At 42.7% G+C, this 27,824-nt stretch overlaps 1 protein-coding gene and 1 long non-coding RNA gene across 2 annotated transcripts in view; one reads left to right on the forward strand and one right to left on the reverse strand.

Annotated features, from left to right (window-relative positions):
* Positions 1–12,441, forward strand: part of LOC143934933 (uncharacterized) — a 64,712-nt gene extending 52,271 nt beyond the window's left edge. Inside the window, exon 3 of the long non-coding RNA XR_013263437.1 lies at positions 12,360–12,441. This is a non-coding gene — a long non-coding RNA (uncharacterized LOC143934933). The remainder of the gene's footprint in view (positions 1–12,359) is intronic.
* Positions 1–26,604, reverse strand: part of APCDD1L (APC down-regulated 1 like) — a 108,377-nt gene extending 81,773 nt beyond the window's left edge. The window contains exon 1 of the mRNA XM_077460235.1: positions 26,111–26,604. Coding sequence (XP_077316361.1) covers positions 26,111–26,150 — 40 coding nt within the window. The 5' untranslated portion in view covers positions 26,151–26,604. The remainder of the gene's footprint in view (positions 1–26,110) is intronic.
* Positions 26,605–27,824: the final 1,220 nt, after the last annotated feature.

A 27,824-nucleotide genomic window follows, 5' to 3' on the forward strand; every position in this document is an offset into this window, starting at 1 on the left:
GAATACATATTGGCCTAAACTGATGAACAAGAAATTATTTTTTTTTACTTTTTTTTGGATATTTATTAAAGCAAAAAGTAAAAAATATTGTTTTTTTTTTTCAAAATTTTCACTCTTTTTTTTGTTTATGGCGCAAAAAATAAAAACCATAGAAGTGATAAAATACCACCAAAAGAAATCTCTATTTGTGTGGAAACAAAAACATAAATTTTGTTTGGGTACAATGTCGCACGACCGCACAGTGTCAGTTAAAGCTATGAAGTGCCTTATCACAAAAAATGGCCTGGTCAGGAAGGGGGTAAATCCTTCCGGTCCATCAGCTCATTCCCCACAGTTACAACCTTTTGTACCACCTGCCCCACCCTATTAGATTGTAAGCTCCTCTGAGCAAGGCCCTCTGAATCCTATAGTATTTTATTGTATGATAACTGTATTGTCTCCCTTTTATATTGTAAAGCGTTGTGTAAACTGTTGGCGCTATATAAATCTTGTGTAATAATACTAATAAAAATAAAGTAGGTCTTTGTAGGTAGCATTTACATGCTGTTTAATCTTATATCTGTGTATTAAGTACAGTGAAGATAACAAACATCAAGAAGATACTAATATACCAAGAAGTGAGCTGATGACCTCCTAGCAAAGCTTGTGAAAATAAAGTAGTTAAAGACCTAATTTGCAGAGCCCCCCCCCCCATAGTTCTCCCGCTATTCCCCCCTTTTTGGTGCCTTATGTCAGCTAAAAAGTGAAAGGTCCCTTAAATGATTGTTGTATTACTCATGCCAATAGCACAGTATACATTATAGTGTGGGATTTCTATGATAATTTGTGTTTCTGCCTTTGTATATTTAACTTTTTAATCCAGTTCTTAAGTGCCAGAATAGTAACACTTTATTTAGATCACAGATTATTTGTAGTTATTTACGTTACACGTAACACCGAGTCAAGCTTCTGGAATGACAGATTGAAATTGCAAAAACAATGCAAGATTAATCAAGTAAGAAATATGCCCAGTAAATCCTATCGGCGGATTCATCAATTTGTGTTTATTTCTGCTATAAACCACAAAAACACACCGCAGTGCCAAAATATGAGCAAATGTTCTGAACAGCTGCTACTTTTCACTAAGAGACCTCTAATCTCCCTTAATGAATCTTCCATCTCTTCCGAGCAATTAATTATCCACAATACACAATAACAAACAGCTTTGTTACATGACCATGGATGTATTCGCCTCCTCTCTGTGGGGGTGGCCATTTTTTTTTACTGCATCGCCAGTCACACAAATGAGGCCGATTAATTCACTGACAATGTAAAATCTTTTATTAAGGCCGTAATAATGACTTATGTCATATATTGGGATCTTTCAGTACTGTTGCTTGGTCTTTAGCTGATTTGCTTTTGCATTTCACTGGCATTAGCTGTTTTGCGACCAAACAAATATTTTCATAAATGAGGCTTGTGCATTCGAGAGGAACTTGGGTCTCTACTGAACTTGGGTCTCTACTGAACTTGGGTCTCTCCTAAACTTGGGTCTCTACTGAATTTGGGTCTCTACTGAACTTGGGTCTCTACTTTTCACTGACTCATCTGCTCCATTCCTTTTGGTCCAAATTGCTTTGTTGTATGTTTAGCCTATGACCAACCAGGCAATGTTATTTACCATAGCAATATTTTTTTTTTTATCGATGACAGCTAAAAATTCCAGGCACATGAATAAAACTACTGATCCTTTTATGAAGTTACAAATGTGTTATATTTTGGAAAATTTAATCTCCTATAACCATAGCCATAGTCTTGGAAGCTCTAATGCCCCGTACACATAAGCCAATTTTGGATGTTTTTTTCCGATGGAATTCCGCTCAAGCTTGGCTTGCATACACACGGTCACACAAAAGTTCTCTGAACTTTTGACCGTCAAGAACACGGTGACATACAACACTACGATGAGCCGAGAAAATGTAGTTCAATGCTTCTGAGCATGCATCAAATTGTTTCCCAGCATGCGTAGAAATTTTGCTCGTTAGAATTGCTGCAGACGATCAGAATTTCCGATGGAGCATGCACATGGTTGCATTTTACGACCAAAAGCTCTCATCAGACTTTTGCTGGTGGAATTTCCAATCGTGTGTATGTGGCATAACTATCAAAGGAAATGTTAAGACCGCTTTCACACGATCGGCCTGCAAAGAACCGCCTGTCTGATTTTCAGGCGGATCTGAGCGGGCCACCCATTGACTTGCATGGGCAGGGCGGATGTCAGTGGAGATGTCCGCTGACACCCGCCTGCCATCCGATCCGTCAAGATCCACTGAAAACAGGTGGATGGCTATATGTTCGCCATCCATCTAGCGGATCGGATGAAAGCGGACACGCACAGAATCACCTGACAATGTGAATCTTGTTGTTTTCAATGGTGTCCATTTACATCAATGTGACTCAGCATGGAGTCATTTTGGAAAAGGTTCAAGTGAGATTTTTACCCTAGAGAATATACAAACCTTATAAAAGTTGCATCCAAGTAGCACTACATAATCACACTGAAAGTCAGATCAAAATCATATCGCAGCAATGTGAACTTAGCCTAATAGTAAGTACACAAACGGTAAGTGAATAGTAAGCAAAAATCAGAAGTGATCTTATCAGAATTGACTAGTTTCTACAAACAACACAGCGTTCCGCTCATTGCTTGTTATGGTATCACCAGTATGGAAAACTCTGTTGAATGGGGACATAAACTGCAATAAATACCCATAAAGTCCAACCAATGAGAGCACCGGTCAAATGTCAGAGAGTCCAATATCTAATGGTAAATTCAATTCATTGCAGAAAAATAAGAGGAAAAACAACATCCAACGTGTTTCATGGGCAAGAAATGCCTCTTTAACAGGGCTACAAAGAGGAACACAAACAAAGTCATAAATAGAAGTAGAGCATTTTAGTGGTTCAACATCGCAGAACACCTAATGAATAAGGCACCACATCCCTAAGGATTGAAGCATAAATCAAATTCATAAATCATAAATAGAAGATTTTCAATAGTTTAGTCTTAAAGTGATACTAAACCTTTGATTATTGTTTTCTAAAAATAACAAACATGCCTATACGTACCTGCAGCCCCGGTCCTCTTCTGGAGTCCCCCACCGGCGCTCCTTGCTCCTCCTCTTCAAGACACTTTCCATGGGGACACCAGTGCGGGCTTACTCCCAAGTCCTGCTGGTGCATCCATTGACACAGACAGTGGGACTTGGCCCCAACCCCCGGCTCCCATGTCACAGCTTTTGATTGACAGTAGCAGGAGCCAATGGCTCTTGCTGCTATCAATATGTCCAATGAGGAGAGCGGCTGGGGCCGCTGAGCTCTTACACATCGCTGGTTCGGATTGGGCTCAGGTAAGGAAAGGGGGGGGGGGGGGGGGGTTGAAGTGGAGCTGCAACACAGAAGGTTTTGCGCCTCAATGCATAGAATGCCTTAAGGTGAAAATCGTTCAGGCTTTACAGACACTTTAAGACCTGCAAAGTGCCTGCAAAGCGCCCTGAAAGAGCTGCTCCTCACACTCCAGTCTGTAAGCCCCGAGGGCTTTCACACTAGAGCGGTGCGCTAGCAGGACGGTAAAAAAAGTCCCGCTAGCCGCATCTTTGGAGCGGTGTATACAATGGGGCAGCACGACTATACCGTTGGCAAAGTGCTGCTGCAGCAGCGCTTTGTGAAGGTTTTAACCCTTTCTCAGCCGCTAGCAGGGGGGTAAAACTGCCCCTGCTAGCGACCGAATACAGCCACTAAAACGACGGTAAAAATAGTGTGAAAGGCACCTAAGAGCTCAACTACTCTCATTTCATCAACTGACCTTCAGGTGCACCTCTTTTATTTATCTTTATCATATACAGTCCCCAACACTATTAATGGTTGTTTTATTTTCACGTATTTGTTTTTATGTTTGTTACCCCAACATTCTTTGTAGCCCTAAAGAAGTGGGTATTTCTTATAGGAGCCATATATTGGAAATGATTAATGACATGGCTGTATTCTGGATTGAAATCCATGGGCCCTGCTATTCCACTTCACACGGAGTCTATTAGTAGCTATCAAAGTCTCCAATCCCATTTTCCCTAAATGCAGTTAAGTCTCATTCCTGTATATTAGAGACTGTCATCTATGCTGACAGTTAGAGTTAAGAGTAGAGCAATACTGCATGAATACACTTATTCAGGGCTGGACTGGAACAAAATTTTTGCCCTGGACTTCATCTAGACCGGCCCACTTTAATTTTGCAAACACACACAACTCACCTCTTTTATTATTTCACTTATTCTCCTCTGTATTTTTCTCCTCCGCTCCTTCTCACTTCACTGCGTGAAGTGGGAGGGCTAACGTCGTACAGGAACATTTTTTATTTTTTAAATATTTTATTACAATTGTTAATGTCAGTAGGGCAGTGGACGGTGTCAGTAGTTTTTTGTTTTTATTATTTTATCTTTTATTCTTTACAATTTTGTTGTTTATTACTTTTTTTTTATATTTTTAAAATATTTTTTCCTGTGGTGCTTCTGGGGAAGGGGGTGGGGTATAGGGCAGTGGATGGTGTCAGTAGTTTTTTTTTACGTATTTTTTTTTGTTTAAAAAAAAAATGACAATGCTTTTTGGGGGGAGAGGGTTGAGGCAGTGGACAGTGTCGGTGGGGTGGGGGGGGGGGGGTCTAGTGGTGTCAGTAGTTTATTATTATTATTTTTTTTTTACAATTTTATTTTTTATAATTGTTTTTACAATTTTTTTATATATATTGCAATTTTTTTTTCTATCAGCCCTGTTGCTGGGATTTGGTGAGATATCAGGGGTCTAAACAGACCCCTGACATCTACCCTTTGAGACAGAGAAAGGGACTGAGGACACAGATTCCCCAGTCTGCTATCTCAGCATTGAAGATGTATGGACAGAAGACAGCGGCTCCCGTTCATTCATAAACTGATACAGAATTTACTCTGCTCAGTTATCAAAAGACACAGGAGCGATCACTCACTGTGTCCTATTGAGAAAAGGAAGGGGCCGGTAAATTATATATTTACCAGCCCCTTCCTCCGCTCTGCATCCTGACACTTCTCAGCATCCGGCGGGAGAGGAGAGGGAGGCCGGTTGCAGGGGACGAGCGGGGTGGAGGGAAAGGACAGGGGACCGGAGGAGCGAGCGGAGCACACGGGGATGAAGAAGGACAGGGGCCCGGAGGAGGTACCAGAGCACCTGGGGGCAGAGAAGAAGGACAGGGGACCGGAGGGTTGACTGGAGAACATGGGCGGAGGAGAAGCAAAGGCGGTTGGAGGAGTGGCCGGAGCACACGGGCGGAGGAAAACCACAGGGGATTGAGGAGTGGCCGGAGCACATGGGGGCTGAGGAGAAGGACAGGGGGCCGGAGGAGCGGCTGGAACACACGGGAGTGGAGAAAGACAGGGGGCTGAGGAGTGTTCGGAGCACATGGGCAGGGGAGGACAGGGGACCGGAGAAGCGGCCGGTGCACACTGGGGGCAGAGGAGGAGGATACAGGGAACAGCCGGGGATGTTTGGTGTGGCGGAAGCCACGGAGCCATTACTTTGACAGGCCCAGGCTGTCACTGATACCGGTCCACTGAGCCATAGGCCCACAGGGAAACTCCCAGTAGTCCCAATGGCCAGTACATGCCTGCACTTATTCCAAATTTTATCAGACTTGGGAAAAACCGCTTGGCATTATACCCTTTAGAAAAGTATCTAGGGCATCTTAGTATCTATGCTATCTTAGTAATTAAAGTGTAACTAAGGGCAACGTTTTTACATTAGTTTTAGATGGAGTAGAGAGGGATTAGAACCCGTTAGGCTTTTATTGCTGTCTGTGTCCCCGGGGAGATTTACCCTCTCTATTTGTCCTGTTTACCCTTATCGTAAGTAAAAGAAAGCCAAATTTTGGGTTGACATTAGAATGCTAATAGAGGGGAAATCTTCCAATGGGGACACTAGTTCTGGTGGCGCTGTTGACACACCTAGATTCCCTCAGTTTGAAGGGATTTTCCCTCACTTCCTCTTTTGACCATGGAACAGGAAGTAAAAGGAAATCTTCTCAATGTTACACAGAAGGCAAAAAATGAATAAAAAAATTGACAGGGGTGAAAAACCCTTCTTACTCCATCCAAAATGAAAAAAAAAGTTTTGCCTATCGTTATACTTTAACTTGGAAGATATTCTGTACTATTCAACTCTTTAATATTATCAGTGGTGGAGTACAGTTATGGATATTGTTTTCATTTTTATCAGATGCTAGGAGTTCCACCCTTATAAAGCCCCCCCTTACACTTTCTTTACTTAGTGTATTTATTGGCATATAACATGCACCTTTTCACCCTGGAACTCGGGTGCAAATAGTGTGTGCGTGTTATACACCGATACTGCAATTTGGGCTGCCTCAGAGGGGACAGGGAGGGGGGCGGGACAAGCGTTGTCAGATTACATACAGTGAGAATCTCCTGTTTACTCAATGGCCTCTTTAATAGGAAGTCCCGTCTCCTGGACCAGCATTGGACCAGTGTTCTGTCTATCATTGAAGCCGGTCCAGGAGGCGGGACATTGTATTAAAGAGGCCACCGAGTAAACAGGAGATTTTCGCTGTATGTAATCTGATGGCACTCTTCCCGCCTCCCCTCCCTGTCCCCTCCGAGACAGCAGTAATCTGAGGTGAGGCTGCAGGTGGGCATTGATCAGGCTGCATTCATGGCAATAGTGAGGCTGCATATGGGCATTGATCAGGCTGCATTGAGGGGCAATTGTGAGGCTGTAGATGGACATTGATCAGATTGCATTGATGGGCACTAGGGATGAGCCAAACACCCCTCGGTTCGGTTTGCACCAGAACCTTTGAATAGGGATGCACCAAATGGGTTTTTTGGTGCCGAAACCGATACCGAAAATGAAAAATACACTAGGCCGAAAACCGAAACCGATACCGAAACAGCACCGATACCGAAAATGACTGTTTTTAAAAATATTTTTATACAGGAGGTGGTCAGAGACTGGGGACATGGTTCAGGAGGTGGTCAGAGACTGGGGACATGGTTCAGGAGGTGGTCAGAGACTGGGGACATGATACAGGAGGTGGTCAGAGACTGGGGACATGGTACAGGAGATGGTCAGAGACTGGGGACATGGTTCAGGAGGTGGTCAGAGACTGGGGACATGGTACAGGAGGTGGTCAGAGACTGGGGACATGGTACAGGAGGTGGTCAGAGACTGGGGACATGGTTCAGGAGGTGGTCAGAGACTGGGGACATGGTTCAGGAGGTGGTCAGAGACTGGGGACATGGTTCAGGAGGTGGTCAGAGACTGGGGACATGGTTCAGGAGGTGGTCAGAGACTGGGGACATGGTACAGGAGGTGGTCAGAGACTGGGGACATGGTTCAGGAGGTGGTCAGAGACTGGGGACATGGTACAGGAGGTGGTCAGAGACTGGGGACATGGTTCAGGAGGTGGTCAGAGACTGGGGACATGGTTCAGGAGGTGGTCAGAGACTGGGGACATGGTACAGGAGGTGGTCAGAGACTGGGGACATGGTACAAGAGGTGGTCAGAGACTGGGGACATGGTTCAGGAGGTGGTCAGAGACTGGGGACATGGTTCAGGAGGTGGTCAGAGACTGGGGACATGGTTCAGGAGGTGGTCAGAGACTGGGGACATGGTTCAGGAGGTGGTCAGAGACTGGGGACATGGTACAGGAGGTGGTCAGAGACTGGCGACATGGTACAGGAGGTGGTCAGAGACTGGCGACATGGTACAGGAGGTGGTCAGAGACTGGCGACATGGTACAGGAGGTGGTCAGAGACTGGCGACATGGTTCAGGAGGTGGTCAGAGACTGGCGACATGGTACAGGAGGTGGTCAGAGACTGGCGACATGGTACAGAAAGTGGTCAGAGACTGGCGACATGGTACAGGAGGTGGTCAGAGACTGGCGACATGATAAAAGAGATAAGTGTGTTGTCCCCTGTGCAGCCAGTGTGTTGTCCCCTGTGCAGCCAGTGTGTTGTCCCCTGTGCAGCCAGTGATGCCCCTGTGCAGCCAGTGTGTTGTCCCCTGTGTAGTCAGTGATGCCCCCGTGCAGCCAGTGATGCAGCAAAGAGAGAGGAGAGCCGCCTCTGCCGTCTGGTTCAATACAGCGCTGGGAACATCACAGCTTTAATTTCAATAGCCGTGTGTTCCCCCGTCGCGCGCCGTTGCATATAGCCCCTCCCCCTTGTCCGGGGAACTGTGATAGACAGATTGGACGGGGGATCTGTCTATCAATGTTCCCCGAAAAAGGGGGAGGGGCTGTATGCGTCGGCGCGCGACGGGGAACACACAGCTATTGAAATTAAAGCTGTGATGTTCCCAGCGCTGTATTGAACCAGACGGCGGAGGCGGCTCTCCTGCGCTATACACCTCCCATGATGGATGGCACCAGGGGCGGGGGCGGTGCTCCGTCCCCGCCCAGGCCCCACCCCATTTTCGGCTCAATTTTTCCAAAAGGGGCATTTTCGGCCGATATGTTTCGGCGGCCGAAATTTCGGTGCATCCCTACCTTCGAACGGACCAAAAATTTGTACGAACTTTAGAACCCTATTAAAGTCTATGGGACTCGAACGTTCGAAATCAAAAGTGCTAATTTTAAAGGCTAATATGCAAATATGCAACAGACAACACCAGCAATAAGAGGTATCTTCAGATGTATACTGTGCTGGAGGCACACAACACCCACTTTAACTCCTGCAGATGCCTGTATTAGAGAACACCAGCAATAAAGGGTAGATACCGGTGTATACTGTGCTGGAGGCACACAACACCCACTAACTCCTGCAGATGCCTGTATTAGAGAACACCAGCATAAAAGGGTAGATACCGGTGTATACTGTGCTGGAGGCACACAACACCCACTAACTCCTGCAGATGCCTGTATTAGAGAACACCAGCAAGAAAGGGTAGATACAGGTGTATACTGTGCTGTGCTGTAGGCACACAACACCCACTAACTCCGACAGATGCCTGTATTAGAGAACACCAGCATAAAAGGGTAGATACAGGTGTATACTGTGTGGGAGGCACACAACACCCACTTTAACTCTTGCAGATGCCTGAGAAAAGAACACACTGTCCCTGCCTATCTAGCTCTTTCCCTGCACGCCAGAACACACTACACAAGGCTGCTGTGCTGGTGGCCTTATATAGTGTGGGGCGTGTACTAAACCCCCTGAGCTATAACTGGCCACAGGCATCCTGTCTGTGGCCAATTATGGCTCTCCTCGCTGCCGGCGCTGTGATTAGCCAAGCATGCGGGGGCACAGTGCATGCTTGGCCAATCATGAGCTAGCAATGTACTGCGATGGCGTAGTGCATTGTGGGCCGTTCGTGCCACACGAATTTGGTGCGAACGGTCCACAAAGTTCTGAATTCGCCGAACAGCCGATGTTCGAGTCAAACATGCATTCGAGTTGAACACCAAGCTCATCCCTAATGGGCACGACCCTTATTTTGCTTCTTTATTTAAAATTTGAGTTTTTTTCCTGAAACTTCCCTCCTAAAATGAAGGTGCGTGTTATACACCTGTGCGTGTTATATGCCGATAAATACGGTATCTGTCTTTTTTTTTTTTAATCCCCTGAAAGTTCCTGCTTAAAGCGGGATACTCAGTAACATCTATTGGAACAGTTGTGTACATGGTACAGCTATAATACGCTAATGCATTTGAGTAGCAATGAGTAAATCTTTGGCTGAAACGCATTAGCGTCACTTTTATATCCAGCCATGTAATCAATAAAGAATTGTAGCAATGGTTGTTAATGAGTAACTGTCTTTATTGTATTCCATAAAAAGAGGCAGTTTCTTGCCCCCCAAATGCATAAGATGTTTTCTTCTTGCTGTTCTGCCATAAATTTAATTTACTATTAAAGACATTGGGCTCTTGGGCATACATTGGATGCTCTCAATGATTTGGCTTTATGGGGATTCTGAATTAGGATAACCCCTCCCCCCTTTCCATCTCTTTTTTTGTGGGGAGCTGCTGAACCTGAGCCATTGGGCCATAACAATCATGCCAATAACATCATGCATTCCATTTCCTTTTTTTCCTGCCATCTCCTCTTTACTTTCCTTTGAACAAAAAAATGCCCAGCAGAGGTGCTAACCCTACACCATTTTGTCCAAAACCAAAATGAAATCTTTCAGTTGGAGTTGGGTCTTAAGTGGAGTAGACTGTCTTAAGTACAGAGACGCATTTTTCTCATTTGAAACTCTATTGCAGTACATAGTACAGAGCATTTAGAATTGCAGACGGAGAAGTCACAAATATAAATCAGTCTCATTGTCATTTTCAAATTGCCTTGCAGTAGCTCCTCCAAAAGAGGTAGCCTATTCTTTGCTGAATGAAAGGCATTTTTAATCAAACAAGTTAGGTTTGTAAATACTATCAGTAACTTCCTTGACAAATCTACTACTATTTGAATTCTGAAGGCTGGATTTTACTTAGGGAAGAATAACACCATCATTGGGAGGGAGAGTCTCTCATCATCCCACTTTGTGCAGCCTCCTTTTAAGATGCCACGTTGTCTTTATAGTTTTCATTCACGCCAAGGTAACTTACACTGAGCAAAATTATAAACGCAACACTTTTGTGTTTGTCCCTATTTATTATGAGCTGAATGCAAAGATCTATGACTTTTTCTATGCACACAAAAGGCCTATTTCTCTCATGTATTGTTTACAAATCTGTCTAAATATGTGTTAGTGAGCACTTCTCCTTTGCCGAGATAATCCATCCACCTCACAGGTGTGGCATATCCAGATGCTGATTAGACAGTATGATTATTGCACAGGTGTGCCTTAGGCTGGCCACTATAAAAGGCCACTCTAAAATGTGGTTTTATCACACAGAACAATGCCACAGATGTCTCAAGTTCTGAAGGAGCGTGCAGCTGGCATGCTGACTGCAGAAATGTCCACCAGAGCTGTTGCTCTTGAATTGAATTTTAATTTCTCTACCATAAGCCATCTCCAAAGGTGTTTCAGAGAATTTGGCAGTACATCCAACCGGCCTCACAACCGCAGACCACATGTAACCACACCAGCCCAGCACCTCCACATTCGGCATCTTCACCTCCAAGATCGTCTGAGACCAGCCACCTGAACAGCCGATGCAACAATCAGTTTGCATAACCAAAGAATTTCTGCACAAACTGTCAGAAACCGTCTCGGAAGCTCATCTGCATGTTCGACGTCCTCATCGGTATCTGGACCTGACTGCAGTTCCTTGTTGTAACTGACTTGAGTGGGCAAATGCTCACATTCGATGGTGCCTGGCACTTTGTAGAGGTGTTCTCTTCACGGATGAATCCCGGTTTTCACTGTACAGGGCAGATGGCAGACAGCGTGTATGGCGTTGTGTGGGTGAGCCGTTTGCTGATGTCAACCATGTAGATCGAGTGGCCCATGGTGGCAGAGGTTTTATGGTATGGGCAGGCATATGCTATGGACAATGAACACAGTTGCATTTTATTGATGGTGTTTTGAATGCACAGAGATTCCGTGAGGAGATCCTGAGGCCCATTGTTGTGCCATTCATCCATGACCATCACCTCATGTTGCAGCATGATAATGCACTGCCCCATGTTGCAAGGATCTGTACACAATTCCCAGAAGCTGAAAACATCCCAGTTCTGGCATGGCCAGCATACTCACCGGATATGGCGCCCATTGAGCATGTTTTGTATGCTCTGGATTGGCGTATACGACAGTGTGTTCCAGTTCCTGCCAACATCCAGTAACTTCACACAGCCATTGAAGAGGAATGGACCAACATTTCACAGTCAACAACCTGATCATCTCTATGCGAAGGAGATGTGCTGCACTGCATGAGGCAAATGGTGGTAACACCAGATACTGACTGGTTTTCGCCCCCCAACATACAGTAAAACTGCACACTTTAGTGGTCTTTTATTGTGGCCAGCCTAAGGTACACCTGTGCAATAATAATGCTGTCAGCATCTTGATATACCACACCAGTGAGGTGGATGGACTATCTCGGCAAAGGAGAAGTGCTCACTAACACAGACTTAGACCAATTTGTGAACAATATTTGAGAGAAATATACCTTTTGTGTACATTTTGTGTTCAGATCATGATAAATAGGGTCAAACACAAAAGTGTTGTGTTTATAATTTTGCTCAGTGTATTTCAGTATTTCATGATATCTGTGTTTCGGTTGACATTTTATTGCGGAGGTAGCCATTTTGAAAGTGGACCCATATTCACAAAAGCTAGGGCGTGAAGTTTACCAAGATTTAGTGGCATCTAAGTAATGACCTCTCCCGTTTTTTCCCAGAAGTTCAGTGGGCCTGAAGGTGGGCACAAGGTGACTATACACAGGAAGCAGTGCTGTCTGCCAGGAAATGCTGGACAACAGGTAGCTCAGATTTAATTTTTTAACCCTTTCATGCCTAAGCCTATTTCTGACATTTGTTGCTTATAAATTAAAATCTGTATTTTTTGGTAGAAAATTACTTAGAACCCCCAAACATATATATATATATATATATATATATTTAGCAGAGACCCTAGAGAATAAAATGGCGATTGTTGCATTTTTTTTATGTCACATGGTATTTGCGCAATTTTTTGGGGAAAAAATACATTTTCATGAATAAAAAAACTGAGTAAATAGATACCTAACATGTCATGCTTTGAAATTGCACACACTCGTGGAATGGTGACAAACTATGCTACTTATTAATCTCCATAGGCGACGATTTAAAAAAAAAATTAACGGTTACCAGGTTAGAGTTACAGAGGAGGTCTTTTGCAAGAATTATTGATCTCACTCTGACGATCGTGGCGATACATCACATGTGTGATCTGAACACCGTTTACATTTGTGGGCACGACTTGCGTATGTGTTTACTTTAAAAAAATGTAAATATTTTTCTTATTCGTTTTATTTTTTTTAACATTGTCCCCTTTAAAAAAAAAATCTGATCACTTTTATTGCTGTCACAGAGAATATAAATATCCCTTGTGAGAGTAATAGGTGATGACAGGTACTCTTTATGGAGGGATCGGGGGTCTTAAAGACCCCATATCCCGCCTTTGCACTTAAAAGTATTTAGATCGCCAATATCGGAGTTTCTGAATATTGTCCTTTTTTTTTATATCGGTGCCATTGGCAGCCGAGTAAACCGGAAGTGACATTGTGACGTCGCTTCCGGGATTTTACATCGGAAACCCGATCGGAGCCGAATTCAGCTTCGTACTTGTCTCAGCCTAGGCGGCGGACGTGCTAAATGGTGGCTCGGGTCTCCCGGTGGAATGGGAGGCCTGGGAAGAGCTGCTGAAGGTGGCAGGAAGGGGGGACTTTTAACCGCATCAGTTGTTATCACTAAAAAGCCAACCGCTGGTTCCAGAGTGGATTTGACTTAAATCAAGTTTGATCTAAATCAGGATTTAAATCCTTAGTAAAAAGGCTTGATTTAAATCAACTCAATTTAATTGAAATCATAATTTTTAAAGAGCAACTGTCATCTCCTGTCCCGCAGCGACTACTTCTCTGACCCGCTGTTGACTCACCGATAGTTCCATTCACTTTAATGGGACGGCTGGTGATATGGCAGTGACACAACAAGGTGAGGGACGTGGGGGCAGCAGGCGATTGGATGCCCACTAACAGTCGTTGCCATAATGGATCTGAAATTACTCTTTACATGTAAGGACTTATTCTTGCTGGTAGTTAGAATGTTTAATATTTGCAAACAAAATGAAGGTTTCTGATTTAGAATAAGAAGCTGTCAGGTTAGTAAAATGGCGATATCAGAACCGATTCAACCATACAGTTTGTAGTGTACATAGATTTGCTAAACAATGGGATAAAGCAATATTCCTGAACTTTGTTTTATCTCATGATTACTGTGAAATTGTGTGAATGCATCAATGCAGTGCATGTTATCTCAGCTTGCAGAGCTTAGATTCATTGAATGAGTTTACCAAAAATGTAAATATTGCAGAATATACAGCCTCATGCTAAATAACTAAGCTCCATTTCATTCTGAATAAACTAAATTATTAATGTATCTTAAATAGAACACTATCTTAAATAGATTTTTACTCTAAAAGCATTTTATTAAAATAAATTTAAAATACAATTCCAAAAATTTGAATATTTATTTTAAATAAATAAAAAAAATGTTTGTGTGTGGGCAAGTCCGTTTGTTTGGAAGTCCTTCTTAATTCCATCGTAAGTCCAACAGGAAGACCGTTGGACATTTTCTGCCGGAAAGTCCGTTCGTGTGTACGCCGGCCAGGGGCGGACTGACAACTCATGGGGCCCCTGGGCAATAGGAGATTATGGGCCCCCCAGGCAATCATAGATTATGGGGCCACACAATATACACACACAGTATACAATCACACAGTATACACATACATGTACACACAGTATACACAGACATGTTTCTATTGGCTGAGAAGGTGCTGGAGAGGCGGGGCAGCTATAATCTCAGGATTTTTAGACCAAAATGATGTCGGTAAGGGACATTTCAGAAACAGATGTAAAAAAAAACACAGATTTTTACATACTGTTCCTGGTTTTATTGAGGCTGGCAACCCTGATGGGGCACCCTAGTGGCCCCGGGGCCCTCGGGCAGTGCCCGAGTAGCCAAATGGTCAGTCCGCCCCTGTACGCGGCATTAGGCTTGGGGCGAGGGAGGGGACCAAACTTGACCTCTCTTTCTAAATGTGGTGGTTTTATAACCTGGATTTACCAGCTTAGACTCTGCAACAGGTTTTTACAATTAAAGGTGGAAGTCACTCATACTCTCTTCCTTGTCTCCAATCCGTTACAAGATAAATCATTATCACCTGGGTTGCAAACATCATTGGGCATGCAGAGAATAATGGCAAAATATGACAATTACTGTTTAAAGAGATGAACCACATAAACTGATATTTCAGCTTTTGGTAGGTTCTGGAGAGTTATAGTAAATGACAGTTTATTTGTCCTTTTAGGAACCCTGTTGGTTACATCCCTGTACTTCCAAGTCTGGTGATGACATTGTGTCATTTGTTTTACATTATAAGGAATACAAGAAGAGGTGCAAGGATCCCCTTGCATCTTTCTTTATCAGAAGTAATAAGACTAAGGGGGAGCAGATAGATCTCACCCCTAGATATTAGAAACCAGTCAGTAACCAAGCCAACCAAATTTCACCATAAAAATAAAATATCACTTTTTTGACAGTCTGAACTTAAACCCTCACCTTGTAAAAACAAAACAAAACAAAACAACTATTTAGTTTAAAATAGAATTGAAAGGCAAAACATTTGTGTATATTTAAAACATTATAAATATATTTTCTCCCTTTTTTATAAGGGATCACATTCCCTCTGTTCCCAGTTGCATAAGGAGCCCAGAGTGCTGGGAGAGTGAAGCCGCAGTACACTGATCTTCCCAATAAATGGCTGGGCAGAGGGGGCAACCTGCCAGCACAACTCTTTGGAGGAGAGCAAGCTGAGTTACTATCATAGCTAGAGAACTGCCTACACTGTGCTCTCATGCCTAGTGTGGCCAGTTTTTAATGGGAAAGCAGAGAACCTGGCAGAATCACATAAAAGAAGCAATACAAAGAGAACAGGGTACTTTCTCATACAAGTACATGGGACAGCAGGCAAATCAGGAATATGAAGTGCTTGGTTTACATATTCTTTAAACCTAAAAAAATTGTATACTTTAGCTTTGGATAAAAAAGGGAGCGTCTTAACCAGTTCTATACCGGGCCATAGTAAAATGACGCTGGCAGGAACGCTCTCCCATCCCGGGTGGATGTCATACGACATCCTACCATTCTCGCAGCTCCTGCGGGCCCCCAGGGACAGCGATTGGGGATGGAGTGTGCCTCTTGGGACACATCCCAGATCAGTGGAAAGAGCCAATAAAAATGTCTCTTTACCACGTGACCGGCTGTGTCCAATCACAGCCAGTCACATGCACTGTCTTCGTGCACGACGCTTTTCAATGATTGGCACCATAGCTTGTAGACTCTAAAGCCTCGTACACATGATCGGATTTTCCTAAGTCTGAACGTCCATTTTTTTGTGGCTCTTCATACGAATTTTTCCATCTGATTTTCGTATCGTGTGGCTTTACTTTCACACAGACCAAATAATATACACTTATTTGGGTTATTTTTACCAAAGATATGTAGCAGTATAAATTTGGGCCAACAAAAATGACTTATTAGAAAATTTTTATCATAGAAACTAAAAAAAATTCCACTCTTTTTTTCACTTCACAGAAAATAAAAAACCCAGTAGTGATTAAATACCACCAAAAGAAAACTCCATTTGTGTGAAAAAAAATGCTAAAAAGTTTGTTTGGGTACAGTGCTGCATGACTAATTGGCATTCAAAGTGTGAGAGCACCGAAAGCTGAAAATTGGTCTGGGCAGGCAGGAGGTATAAGTGCCTGGTATTGAAGTGGTTAAACCTCCTGTTCTTGTAATCACACTGGAAATGAGGAGTATTTTCTCTGATATGGTTACAGCAATAAAAACTTGACCAAATCTAACCTTTCCCTATTCTACCTGAAACATCAACAAAAAAAAATCAATTCAAAGCTGTGGAATAAAACAGACATTGTGATATTGTGCAAATACCTAGGTGTGTGTTACTAAAGTACAAAGTGCTAGATGGAATAAAGCTCACCGATCGATATACATTCACCTAATACCTTTCTTTAGCACAAATACGTCTTACTTCTTGTCACTAATAATCCCTTTTCTGTGGCTCTGAAAGTGCAACTCCACTCAAACAATTTTTCTCTTTATTTTCCTTTTCTATTTTTTTTTTTTCTTCTGGTTTAGACTTTTATTGCTTTCTATGGCCCCATTGGGAAGATTTCGCATCACTACCTGTCTTGTCACTGGAAAAAGCAATGTGGAGATTGGATTTGGCTGGAATTCTACTTTAACCACTAGAGCTCCAAGCTATAGCCAAATGACGGCTACAGCGCGGACCTCCTTTGCCGGGACTACGTCTATTGACGTCGTCCCGTGCACGAGCGGCCTGCGCGCCCTGTGATCGGCGAGTCTACAGTGTTGTATGCCTGCACAATTGTCATTCAAAGTGCATCAGCGCTGAAAGCTGAAAATTGGCCTGGGACTGAGGGGGGTTTAAGTGCCCAGTAAGCAAGTGGTTAATATCATTCCTGATAACATGCATGTCCTGATAACATGCATGCGCAATGGTTAGTGTGATTGCAGATTCTTTCATGTATTTGAATTGGCCTGTTTCATATGATTTGAATTATCGGCCTGCAGGAACCCTACGCTCCTGTCTCTTTTTTTGGAAGCAGATCCTTGTGTCTGTCTCTCCATTGTCCCATTGTCCCTCTTGATCTGGTGTATGGAACTCTATACAGAACTGTGCTGTTTAACTACCAACTGGTTATTTTACACCAAATTTCTCACCCACCCTCTAGTAAGGAATTCTAATGCCTCGTACACACGATCAGATTGTTGGCCAACAAAACCGTGGACTTTTGTCCGAAGAGTGTTGGCTCAAACTTGTCTTGAATACATACGGACACACAAATGTTGGCCGACAATTATGAACGTAGTGACGTACTATGTGGTTTTTCAGCTCTTTAGCACCACTCTTTGGGCACCTTCTGCTAATTTTGTGTTAGTAGAAGTTTGGTGAGTGTTGATTCGTGCTTTTCAGTTAGTTTCTGAACGTTCGTTCGTCAACCAGACATGTTGCGGAATCGGAGGAGATAACGTGTTATTTATTATTAGCCTTGGAGTTATTGCTTATACATTATTTTTTGGGTTGAATAATAATAATTTGAATTGGTATATTTTCTATATTTTTGGATGCATAGAATGCACTTTTTGGTTAAGTTCTATTGGCAGATAGCATGTCTAATTTTTTTTTTTAATGAACAGTAAAAAAATTGTGGAGGAGAATACTTGGCTTTGTGTTTTACTTCAAATGACCGTTTGGGAGTAGGCAGTTACATTTTATAAAATACAATGTAAAATTGACAAGGGACACCATCATAGTTGTATCTTTGATTCTAAAAACTATGGGATAATGGTGTTATGGTAACGTGCCCAAAAAAAATAAAATAAAGCATAATAATATTATTCTTGATATCACTAGAAAAAAAAAAGCCTTTGAAAATGTGTTTGCAATAACTTCATCAGTATCACTAGCAAAGCAGCTTCATTATTATCCCATTAAAAAAGAAGAGGATGTGCGATTTGGAGATTTCATAATGTGGCACGTCCCGAATGTTAATTCTCCATTACGAACGCTAGTTTACAAGACTGACCGCTTCTGGCTCATCCTTGCTTCCAAGTATACGTGTTTGTACTTTGGACTGTTATCCGATGGACTTGTGTACACACGATCGGACAATACGACAACAAACATTTGTTGGTGGAAAATTTGAGAACCTGCTAGCCAACATTTGTTGGCGGAAGATCTGACAACAATTGTCAGATGGAGCATACCCACGGTTGGACTTTCCACCAACAAGCTCACATCCAACATTTCCCGTTGGAAAGTCCGATAACAGTTAAAACAAAAAAGGATCAATGTATTTATAATCATCATTTTTGTAATCCAGCCCACCTCGGAAGCTTGGGAGATATGTGATGGCGCTCCAACACCCCGAGCATTCCGTATATTTTACACAAACAAAGGACAAAATAACAGACGGATATTTACGTAAAATAATCAATTTACATGACTGAATGTAACTACATATCGTGGTTTGTTCCTTGCCTTAGAGAAAGACAGCAGCTAATTGGCAGATTCTCAGCCGCCTATCATTTTGATAGAATATGCCGGTGCCTTTCTAGCATTTGATGCTGATTGACAGCGCATCGCACGCTGCGAGAAGGGTCATGGAAGATGTTGGCTTTCCTTTCCTGGTTGTGATTTGTCAGTTTGCAGAGAGTGTTTTTATAACTCCTATATAAACACTCTGTATACTGTATAGGTGATTTGAACATCTTCAAACGCAGTACAAAAAGCTCAAGTACTGGTGCATTTCCAGCAAAAATGATGCTAAGAAGATCTGCTAAATGAGAGCAGAAAAATTCTACATTGGGCAGCACTGAAGCCTTGAAACGCTGGGATTCTGGGTTTACTTTCTACTAGCAAATCAAATGGAGTTTTATATTGTCTCCCTGGACAGGCATGGTTTCCCACACCAAACCCAAAAAGATACCAGTAGGCTAATGGTCTTCCTCCAAAACGGGCTTTACTGTTTTGTAATGTATTGTGTTAAAGTTGTGTGGGCCAGGGATAGGATTGATGTGAATGATCTGTGTACTCTGTAAAAAAAAAAAAAAAAAAAAAAAAACTGCAGATATGTTTGGTGGAGTAAACTCCATCTGAAACCTTTTTTTTATTTTGCACATAGTGGAGTAGGGTTGGAACTCCAGTATTTTTGTCTGTGTCCCCACTGGAGACAATTTCTGTGCCAGAAATGATGATCATTGAAATTTGAGCTCTCTCCAATGGGAACGCACTTCTTTTTGGTACAATATTTTTTATTGTCGAAAAAAATCTAACATGACAACCGATCACCCACGCAGGAGATACATAGCATAAAGACATAGGCTAAGGCACCTTCAACCAGGTGTTTTTTATGAGTGCAAAATGTCCACTGTGCGACCTAACAAGATGAGCCCCCTAAGCCTGGGGCCTAAGGGGGGGGGGGTAAATCAACTGGCAACCTACGTAGCAGGTGGTCAGGGAGAGATGGTAATAAAAAGATAACAGTAAATACATTTTTGCTGCGAAAACAAAGATTGCGATTGGTATGGTAGCTGAAGCGACCTAAGTCCGAGGACTTAGGGGCATGCTGTGGACAGGAAGTGACATGGACAAACGTAAGCCCAGAGTCAGTAGTGAGCAGAAGAATGGAAGACAAGAGGAGAAATTGTAAGCTCTAACGAGCAGGGCCCTCTCATCCCTCCTGTACTGATTTGTATTGTAAGTGTACTGTCTGCCCTCATGTTACATAGTTACATGGTTACATAGGTAGTCAGGTTAAAAAAAGACACAAGTCCATCTAGTTCAACCACACAAAAAAAAAAATTATAATAATATCATATAATCCCATATACCCAATTCTATACCCATGGTTGATCCAGAGGAAGGCATGTTGTAAAGCGTGGTACAAACTGTTGGCGCTATATAAATCCGGTATGGTAATAAACAGAGAAAAGGAATAGGAGAGAGAGAGAGAACAAGAAAAAAGGAAGGGGAGATGCACTTTTTAAAGATTTTTTGAAAATATATTGATTACAGATTAGAGCCCCTGTCAGGTTTTTAAGTTGTCTGTGCCCCCCTTAGGGAGATTCCTTTCCTAGTTTCCTAGTGACCCTGTGATAGGAAGTAAGGTGAAATCTCCCTAACTGAGACCAAGCCAGTGGTAACGATCCTACAGTTGTTCTAACCTAACCTAACCTAAACTACAAGGTGAGTATTGCAGCAAGAACTGCTCTTTTCTATATTTACCACAGTGGTTTTCTATATTTTTTCCTAAAGCTTGAGTTGGTTTTATATTATCAATGCTGAATAAATAATTCAGTGCCTCCCCCCCTCCTTCCTGTATTGAATAAAAACTAGCAAAAATGTGATGGAGTTCCACTAGCCACATGTTTCAGTTGTTGGGTGACTGTAGATGGATGATGCCTTCAAGAAATGATTGTTGTCTATAGATCTGTGCATGCAGAAAATCTCACCAAGTTGCTTACTTGTCTACATTTATTGAATTGAACACATTTCTATTATTTGGATAAAATTTAATTTTCCTTGTATTATTTTATTTTATTTTTTTTCATTTCAACATTTTTTAAGCAATCCTAACCAAAAGCTTACAATATATATATATATATATATAAAAAAAAGTCTCAGTTTTCAGCAACAGCATACTGTTCTTTAGGATAAAGGTCTCAATGAGAAGGCTAATGCCACTTACACACGATCGGAATTCCGGACAGAAAAAGACCGATGAGAGCTTTTCATCGGAAAATGCGACCGTGTGTATGCTCCATCGAATTTAGCTGTCCGAATTTCCACCAGCCAAAAATGTATTGCATGTTCTCTATTTTCCCAATGGAAAAACTTTCTATCGGAAATGGCGATCGTGTGTATGCAATTCCAACATGCCAAAAATCACACATGCTCAGATTCAACTACGAGATGGAAGCTATTGGCTATTGAACTTCCTTTTTCTAGTCCCGTTGTTTGTCACCGCGTTCTAAACTATCGGAATTTGGTGTGACAGTGTGTAGGCAAGACAGCTTGAGCGGAATTCCGTCAAGAAAACCATCAGATTTTTTTCCAACGAGAATTCCAATCATGTGTACGCAGCATAATAGTGTTACTTCAATAATATTCAGGGATTGGGAACCTGGTCCCCAGCCAGGTCTCACCAAAAAGAATAAGGGGCAAATGGACTATCTCGGTACAGTACAATAAGGATAAATTCAAATATATGAACAATAGTATAAAATAGTACAAAAGTTTATGAGTTCAGCTTTAAATATAGTCTGCAGGGGCGAACAGCTAAATGCAGAGTTAAACTGCATGTGTTTGAACTGTCTTACCTGCCGAAAGATATGCAATTCTGTTTTGATAGTCTTGTAAATTTAGGCACCACTTCCACAGCCTGTTTCTTGACCTCCAGTTAAAGCAGAATGAAAGTCATGATACATACCTTCCCTCCAATGGTCTCTCATCAACACCGGCATCTTCACCCTGGCTTTTTTTTTTGTTGGGTGCTGGTCTTTGTCCATCGTGATTGGCTGGCACAAGATGACATAACCCATTGTGCAGGAGTCGGTCATACTGGCACACAGGGACCATGCCAACGATTTAAACTGGGGTGTACATTTACAGCTCCGTGTACATGCCACAGAAGACTGCGAACAGGCAGGCTGGTTTATTTTATGACAGAGGAGACATTGCATGTCTCATTTAGCTGCACTTAGTTCCAATTTAAGTTAAAGGGGTTGTAAACCTTCAAGGTTTTTCACCTCAATGCATTCTATGCATTGAGGTGAAAAACCTCCTGTAATGTTGCAACCCTCCGATTTACTTACCCAAACCTCCGCTATCACGTCCCAGGGATGAGCACATGAGCAAAAGCTGGTGTTTCGTGTCCTGATTGGATGGATTGATAGCAGCGCAGCCATTGACTCCAGCTGCTGTCAATCAGATCCATTGCCCCGGGCGCCGGGGGGCGGGTCTGATTCATACATTCGGCTTCTATGGGCGCTGAATGAATGACTCGGGAGCACGCCCGCAAGGTAACCCCCTCGGGAATCGCTTCTTCTAGGGGGTTATCTAATGCGGGGAGGAGCTGTGAGAGCCGCAGAGGGACCCCAAAAGAGGATGTTCGGGGCCACTCTGTGCAAAACGAGCTGCACCGTGGAGGTAAGTATGACATGTTTGTTATTAAAAACAAAACAAAAACAAAGCTTTAGTGTCACTTTAAGGTGATTCTAAACTTTCAGTTTGTATTTAATTAAAAAAATAAACATGTTATACTTACCTTCTCTTCTGGTGTCCCCGCTGGCGCTCTCGGCTCCTCTTCTCTGAGAGAGGACTCAGGTAAGTGTTTAGGGGTGGCTGGTGGGGTCTCATACATTGGAAGGTTTTTTACCCTAATGCAGAGAATGTCTTTAGAACTACTTTAAGTTTGTGAAGGGACCCACTCCTCACCTACTGACTAGACAGCAAAGGAGGAGCACACTGTAAGTATGTACAACTGGCCATAGATGGATCGAAATTTGTCATGTTCAGCAGAAACCAGTTTAATTTTGATCCATCTATTGGCAGGCTGGTTGTACTGAAGAAGTTCCATTGATCAATATCAGTACAACCAGCCTGTCAGGGTTTTGTGGCCGGCGGCTATAATCCCTAGCAGTGATCATTTTATTCTGACAGTGGGGAAGGCTCCCCACCAGCAGAACACAATAGTGAGCGGGAGGGATTCCCCCATCCACACTGACTGTGTTGATGGGGAAATCAAGCATTTTTCTTTCCTTCCACACGTGGTTTAAGGATAGAAAATTGCCTAATGTATGGCCTGCCTTTGCAGTGTTAGGCAATTTACAAACAAAATTCAAGTCCTAACTGGTTTTCAGCCATATATATTATCCAATACGCTACAGATTTTTCATCACTGGGAAAAAAATACAGATTTATAATTACTACTGCAGCTCTTTTAAACTGGTGAAGGGCACCATAGCTCTGTGGTGATTCAGGGTATAAAGCATTTTCATTTTGGAAACCTGCACATATTCCAAAACATTATCTTAAATGGTGCCAGTCTAGTTCATTGCATGGCACCATCACAGGCTCACAGTAGCTTTTGTGTGGTAGTGTTGATTTTTGTTGTAGGAAAGAATGGTAACCAACCAAATTGTTGGTCCATTTTGTGAAGTTTTAATGCCTGCTACTCTGTTAGGAATTTTATGTATGTACCACATAGACCATCCTCTTCACGCCACTCTACACTCCATGGGTGGTTTAATCGCTCTACTGCAGGGTTGTCTTCCCGGTCACGATTGCAGACTGACAGCGGTGAGAGCCGGCGGTGTGGGGGATGGCACCTCTACCATATATGTTAGTTAATACAGTTCCAATGCCACTCACCCATACAAGGTGTTGGTGCCGTAGCCAAGCAAACTGGACCAAAAGAAAAAATGGGGGAAACCTCAGATGAGAGAACCCCAAGAAATAAAGCAGCTACTAAGAATATTAGATGTGCCTCTTTTAATCATCAATCATGTTAGTTGCTAAATGTTGTACCTTCATTAAATGTAACCATATTGCTACACTTAGAGGCGCCTCTCTTCTCTTTTATACTCTGGAGCTCCTGCTGGATTTTGCTTCTAATCCCCTTGTGGAGTCTTCCATTTGTGGATGGACATTTTATGGTTACACAACCTGTCACATTGCTATAATCTTTTTATATGGACTATAAACTGAAGGACTTATAAATAAATGGTTGTGGAATGAATCATTTGAGTTTTCATTATTTCTTATGGGGAAATTTGCTTTGATAAACAAGTGCTTTGTAATTGCAAGCATGCTTCCTGAATAAATTATGCTTGCAATCCAAGGTTTTACTGTATATACAAGTACTGTACACAAATGCATGCACAAACCACACTACCATGTATTACTGCTTGTACAGAAGTGTGAATAGAGCCTGCATACACTCATAGGACATTAGGTGTTATAGTCATTGTCACCAGATCAGATTGGTAAGGTACGCTCTGTATCATCACAAGAGGAATGATAAATAAGGTACTATTATCTATACTCTGGGGTTTATTTACTAAGCCAAATCCACTTTGCACTACAATTGCACTGCAAGTGCACTTGGAGGTAAAATTGCTGTAGATCATGCAAGGAAAATACAAAACAGCATTTTTGCTTCTGCTTGATTGGATGATAAAATCACTAGAGCTTCCCCTCATTTCAGATCTTCCCCTCGGATCTACAGCGACTGCACTTCCAAGTGCACTTGTAGTGCAAAGTGGATTTGCCTTTAGTAAATCAACCCCCCTCTCTACTGAATGGAGACAAAACCAGCTACCTGTGATTCCTGGTGATTTTGGTGAATAGGAGTAGAATCTGAATATGCCTGAGCTCATCACTATTTCCCAATTAGTAGATGTAATAGACGGTGGCTTTTCTGTCTTTCCAGACCTACCGGTACATGTGATGGATCAGATGTAGCCGGATGTCCGTTTACATTCACCTGCCTATAGAGCCATCACAGGTCCACCATAGTGGGCTGTCAATATAAGGACACAAATTGAATGGGCACAAAACTGACATCCTTCCCATTCACCTCAGATTACCTGGGGGTTCTGCTTGCAGATCCCCTTCTAAATGGAGTGGAGCAGCACCTCATGAAAGAACCCCCAAGTGCTGGTTCACATCAGCGCACCTTCAAAGTCACGCAACCTTAAATCCCACATCCCTGTGTGACTTTATCGTGGTTTGCATACGACTTCCTTAATAGAAGTCAATGCAAGTCGTGATGAAGTTGCCCCAAAGTAGTGCAGGAACCTTTTTTTAAGTCGGAGTGACTTGGGTTGCACCGATTCCAGCAGTTCCATTGCGTTAGTAGGGTGCGACTTGTCATGTGAAGTCGCGGCAGTGTGAACCGCAGCTAAATCTCCTATTGCATCTGACAATACCCTTTTCCCAGAGTGACAATGCTGCTGTCCTAAAGTAGTGACACCCTACAACACCATACGACAGGAAGAGTGTGTTACTGGCCAGATCACCAGGCGAAAAAAATAAAGAGAAAATAAGCCTAAAAAAAAAGAAAGCAAATGCAGCCACCACATTTAAGAGTTTAATTCCACTTTAATTATTTGTGTGCAGTTTGTGAGTTAATCCCCATACACACTATCAGATTTTCTGCTGATTTTTTCCTTCAGATTTACCAAAACCATATATTATGAGGTCAAATCTTAGGAGTTTCAATGTGTGTGCAATCAGGCAGGCCCTTGTACTACACGGTTTTGGTAAATCTGAAGGAAAAAAATCAGTGTGTATGGGGCTTTATGATTGTCTGGATTTATGACCTGCAGAAATTGTAAGGACGGAGCAAATCTGCATGAGGACATTTAGGGGACCTGAAGAAGTGCAATGACAAAGTCAAGTCATCACATTTGCATATGGGTTCAGTTATCTCAACTTTCTTCAATTCATTCATTTTTGTTATTGCTTTTTAGAACATAAAAGTTGTGGATTGGATGGGACAAGGTACGTAGGTTTAGTACAAAGCTTGAGGAGCAAGTTGTTCCTGGAAAATGATTTTCCAATGTGTAGGGAATTCCATTCACAGACTGGCGGTGACAAGCTGCAGCATTCAGGAGCCAGTCAGTCCTATGTGGCAGCTAGGTGAACAATGTTAAAGAGCTTTCAGTGGCACCAACAGACAGATGTTAATCACCAGCTGTGATTATTTTGGTGCACAGATCACCAGAGTTGCTGACATTGTGATGCAAAGCACAAAGTATAAAAGAAATGGCTTACCCAGAAAGCATCCCAGAGCGCAGTACCATGGATGAGCCATCCCTCCAGGAGAAGCCGGGGCTCAGGACAAGTTTTGGATCCTGTAGCTGTGATGAGAAGGGTCTGTTCCCTGGCTGGTGTAACACAGGGGCTGCTGTTGCTGGGGAACGCTGTGCTCTGTCTGATCACATACTAATGTGTTCCTGAAGGCAGCCTGTCCACAGTGTGTTGTTAGATTTAATGGAGCTTGGCAGTTATAGGTTAAACTTAGGGAGAGGTGGAGACTTGTAGGATCCTGCAGACTATTACAATGCACGCTGGCTGTTCATTCATACTTACAAAGTGTACACCTCATCCTACTCTTTCACCCACTCACTACTACATACTGCACTCACCCATGTGCACTCACACCCACATGTCCCTCAGTCCCTCCTTTGGTCCCAGGTACCTCTGTCTCCTTTTCCTCCACAGCTGTCCCCTTTCAGATGTGAAGCACAGATGTTTGTAAATGGAAAGCTGTACTCAAGAAGTATGAAAACTGTTGTACTTGTCCTCTCCTTTTCCTTGTCTGACTGTCATGCTGATCCAAGGGCTTCATTCGTTTTACTGACCTGCAACAAGTATGCAAACCAGAAGCTTTAACTTTTTTTTCTTTCTTTCTTTAACCTGTAGGCTTGTTGTAGGTCAGTGACTCAGCATGGAAAAAATGTGTAAAGTTACATTAAAGAGGCCAAAATTAAAAAAAGGGCGAACAGGCAGGAATTTTAGTGCAATGCTGAATCTGAATGAACTCCTGAGCATGCACGGGAGTGACGTCATCCCCACCCGGCCGATGAAAGAGGCCAGCGTTTGGGACCCGGTAGCTGGCCTCTTGAAGATGTTAGCGGCCGGGCTGGGAACTCGGGGACACCTCATCACCGGAGCCGAGGTGAGTATAGTTCTGCTTTAAGATAAACTCATAATAATTAATATATTTTTTTAGAGCTGTTACTGATTAAAATTTTGGTGTTTGATTAATCAATTTTTTTTAATCGATTAATCGACTTATTTTGATTAATTATAATACACATACAGATCCAACTACTTTTAGCTGATCTCCTTGCATGGAAACTCTGCATTTGTCAGTGGTAAATGTGGTATACACTATATACAATCACCCGACACTAGTTAGTTTCCACAATCCATGACTTAACTTCCCAGTTCACACAAATCCGTTTTAAATTCAAACTGTAGCACTGACGTAAGTCATTTCTTTTCCACAGTAGTGTGACAATCCACCTCCGGTCTAACTAATCACTCTCACCTTATGGCATGGACCCCTGTGCAAACAGGTGGTCATGCAAGCGGGTATCAAAAGGGTTAACATGGACCATAAACTTCTCTCACGTCTCCTTAGATCTCAGCAAGGACGCCAGGTCATGGGTAGAAAGAAAAGATCTAAGTGCTCACCGCTCACCAGTATAAAATTTCATTTTTGTGTTCAAACACAAACTACTCACGTAAAGACGATAACAACACACCATGTAAAGCCGACAATCGTGTTAGTTCCGTAGGGCAGCAGCGGGTGACATCATGCGTAGCTCTTCCGTGCGCGTTACGTTCAATCAGATCTTCAACGTCACCGGACTTCTCCCCCCTTCCCTTCATTAGCAGACAGAGGCACTTGGGGAAGGGGAGAGGAGTCTAGTGACGTTGATGTCCGTGATGTCACCGGATCTCCAACAGAACTCCCTGA

Source organism: Lithobates pipiens, unplaced genomic scaffold (assembly GCF_037356315.1).
Source record: "Lithobates pipiens isolate NorthernLeopardFrog02 unplaced genomic scaffold, aLitPip1_a1.2 Scaffold_28, whole genome shotgun sequence".
Taxonomy (NCBI): domain Eukaryota; kingdom Metazoa; phylum Chordata; class Amphibia; order Anura; family Ranidae; genus Lithobates; species Lithobates pipiens.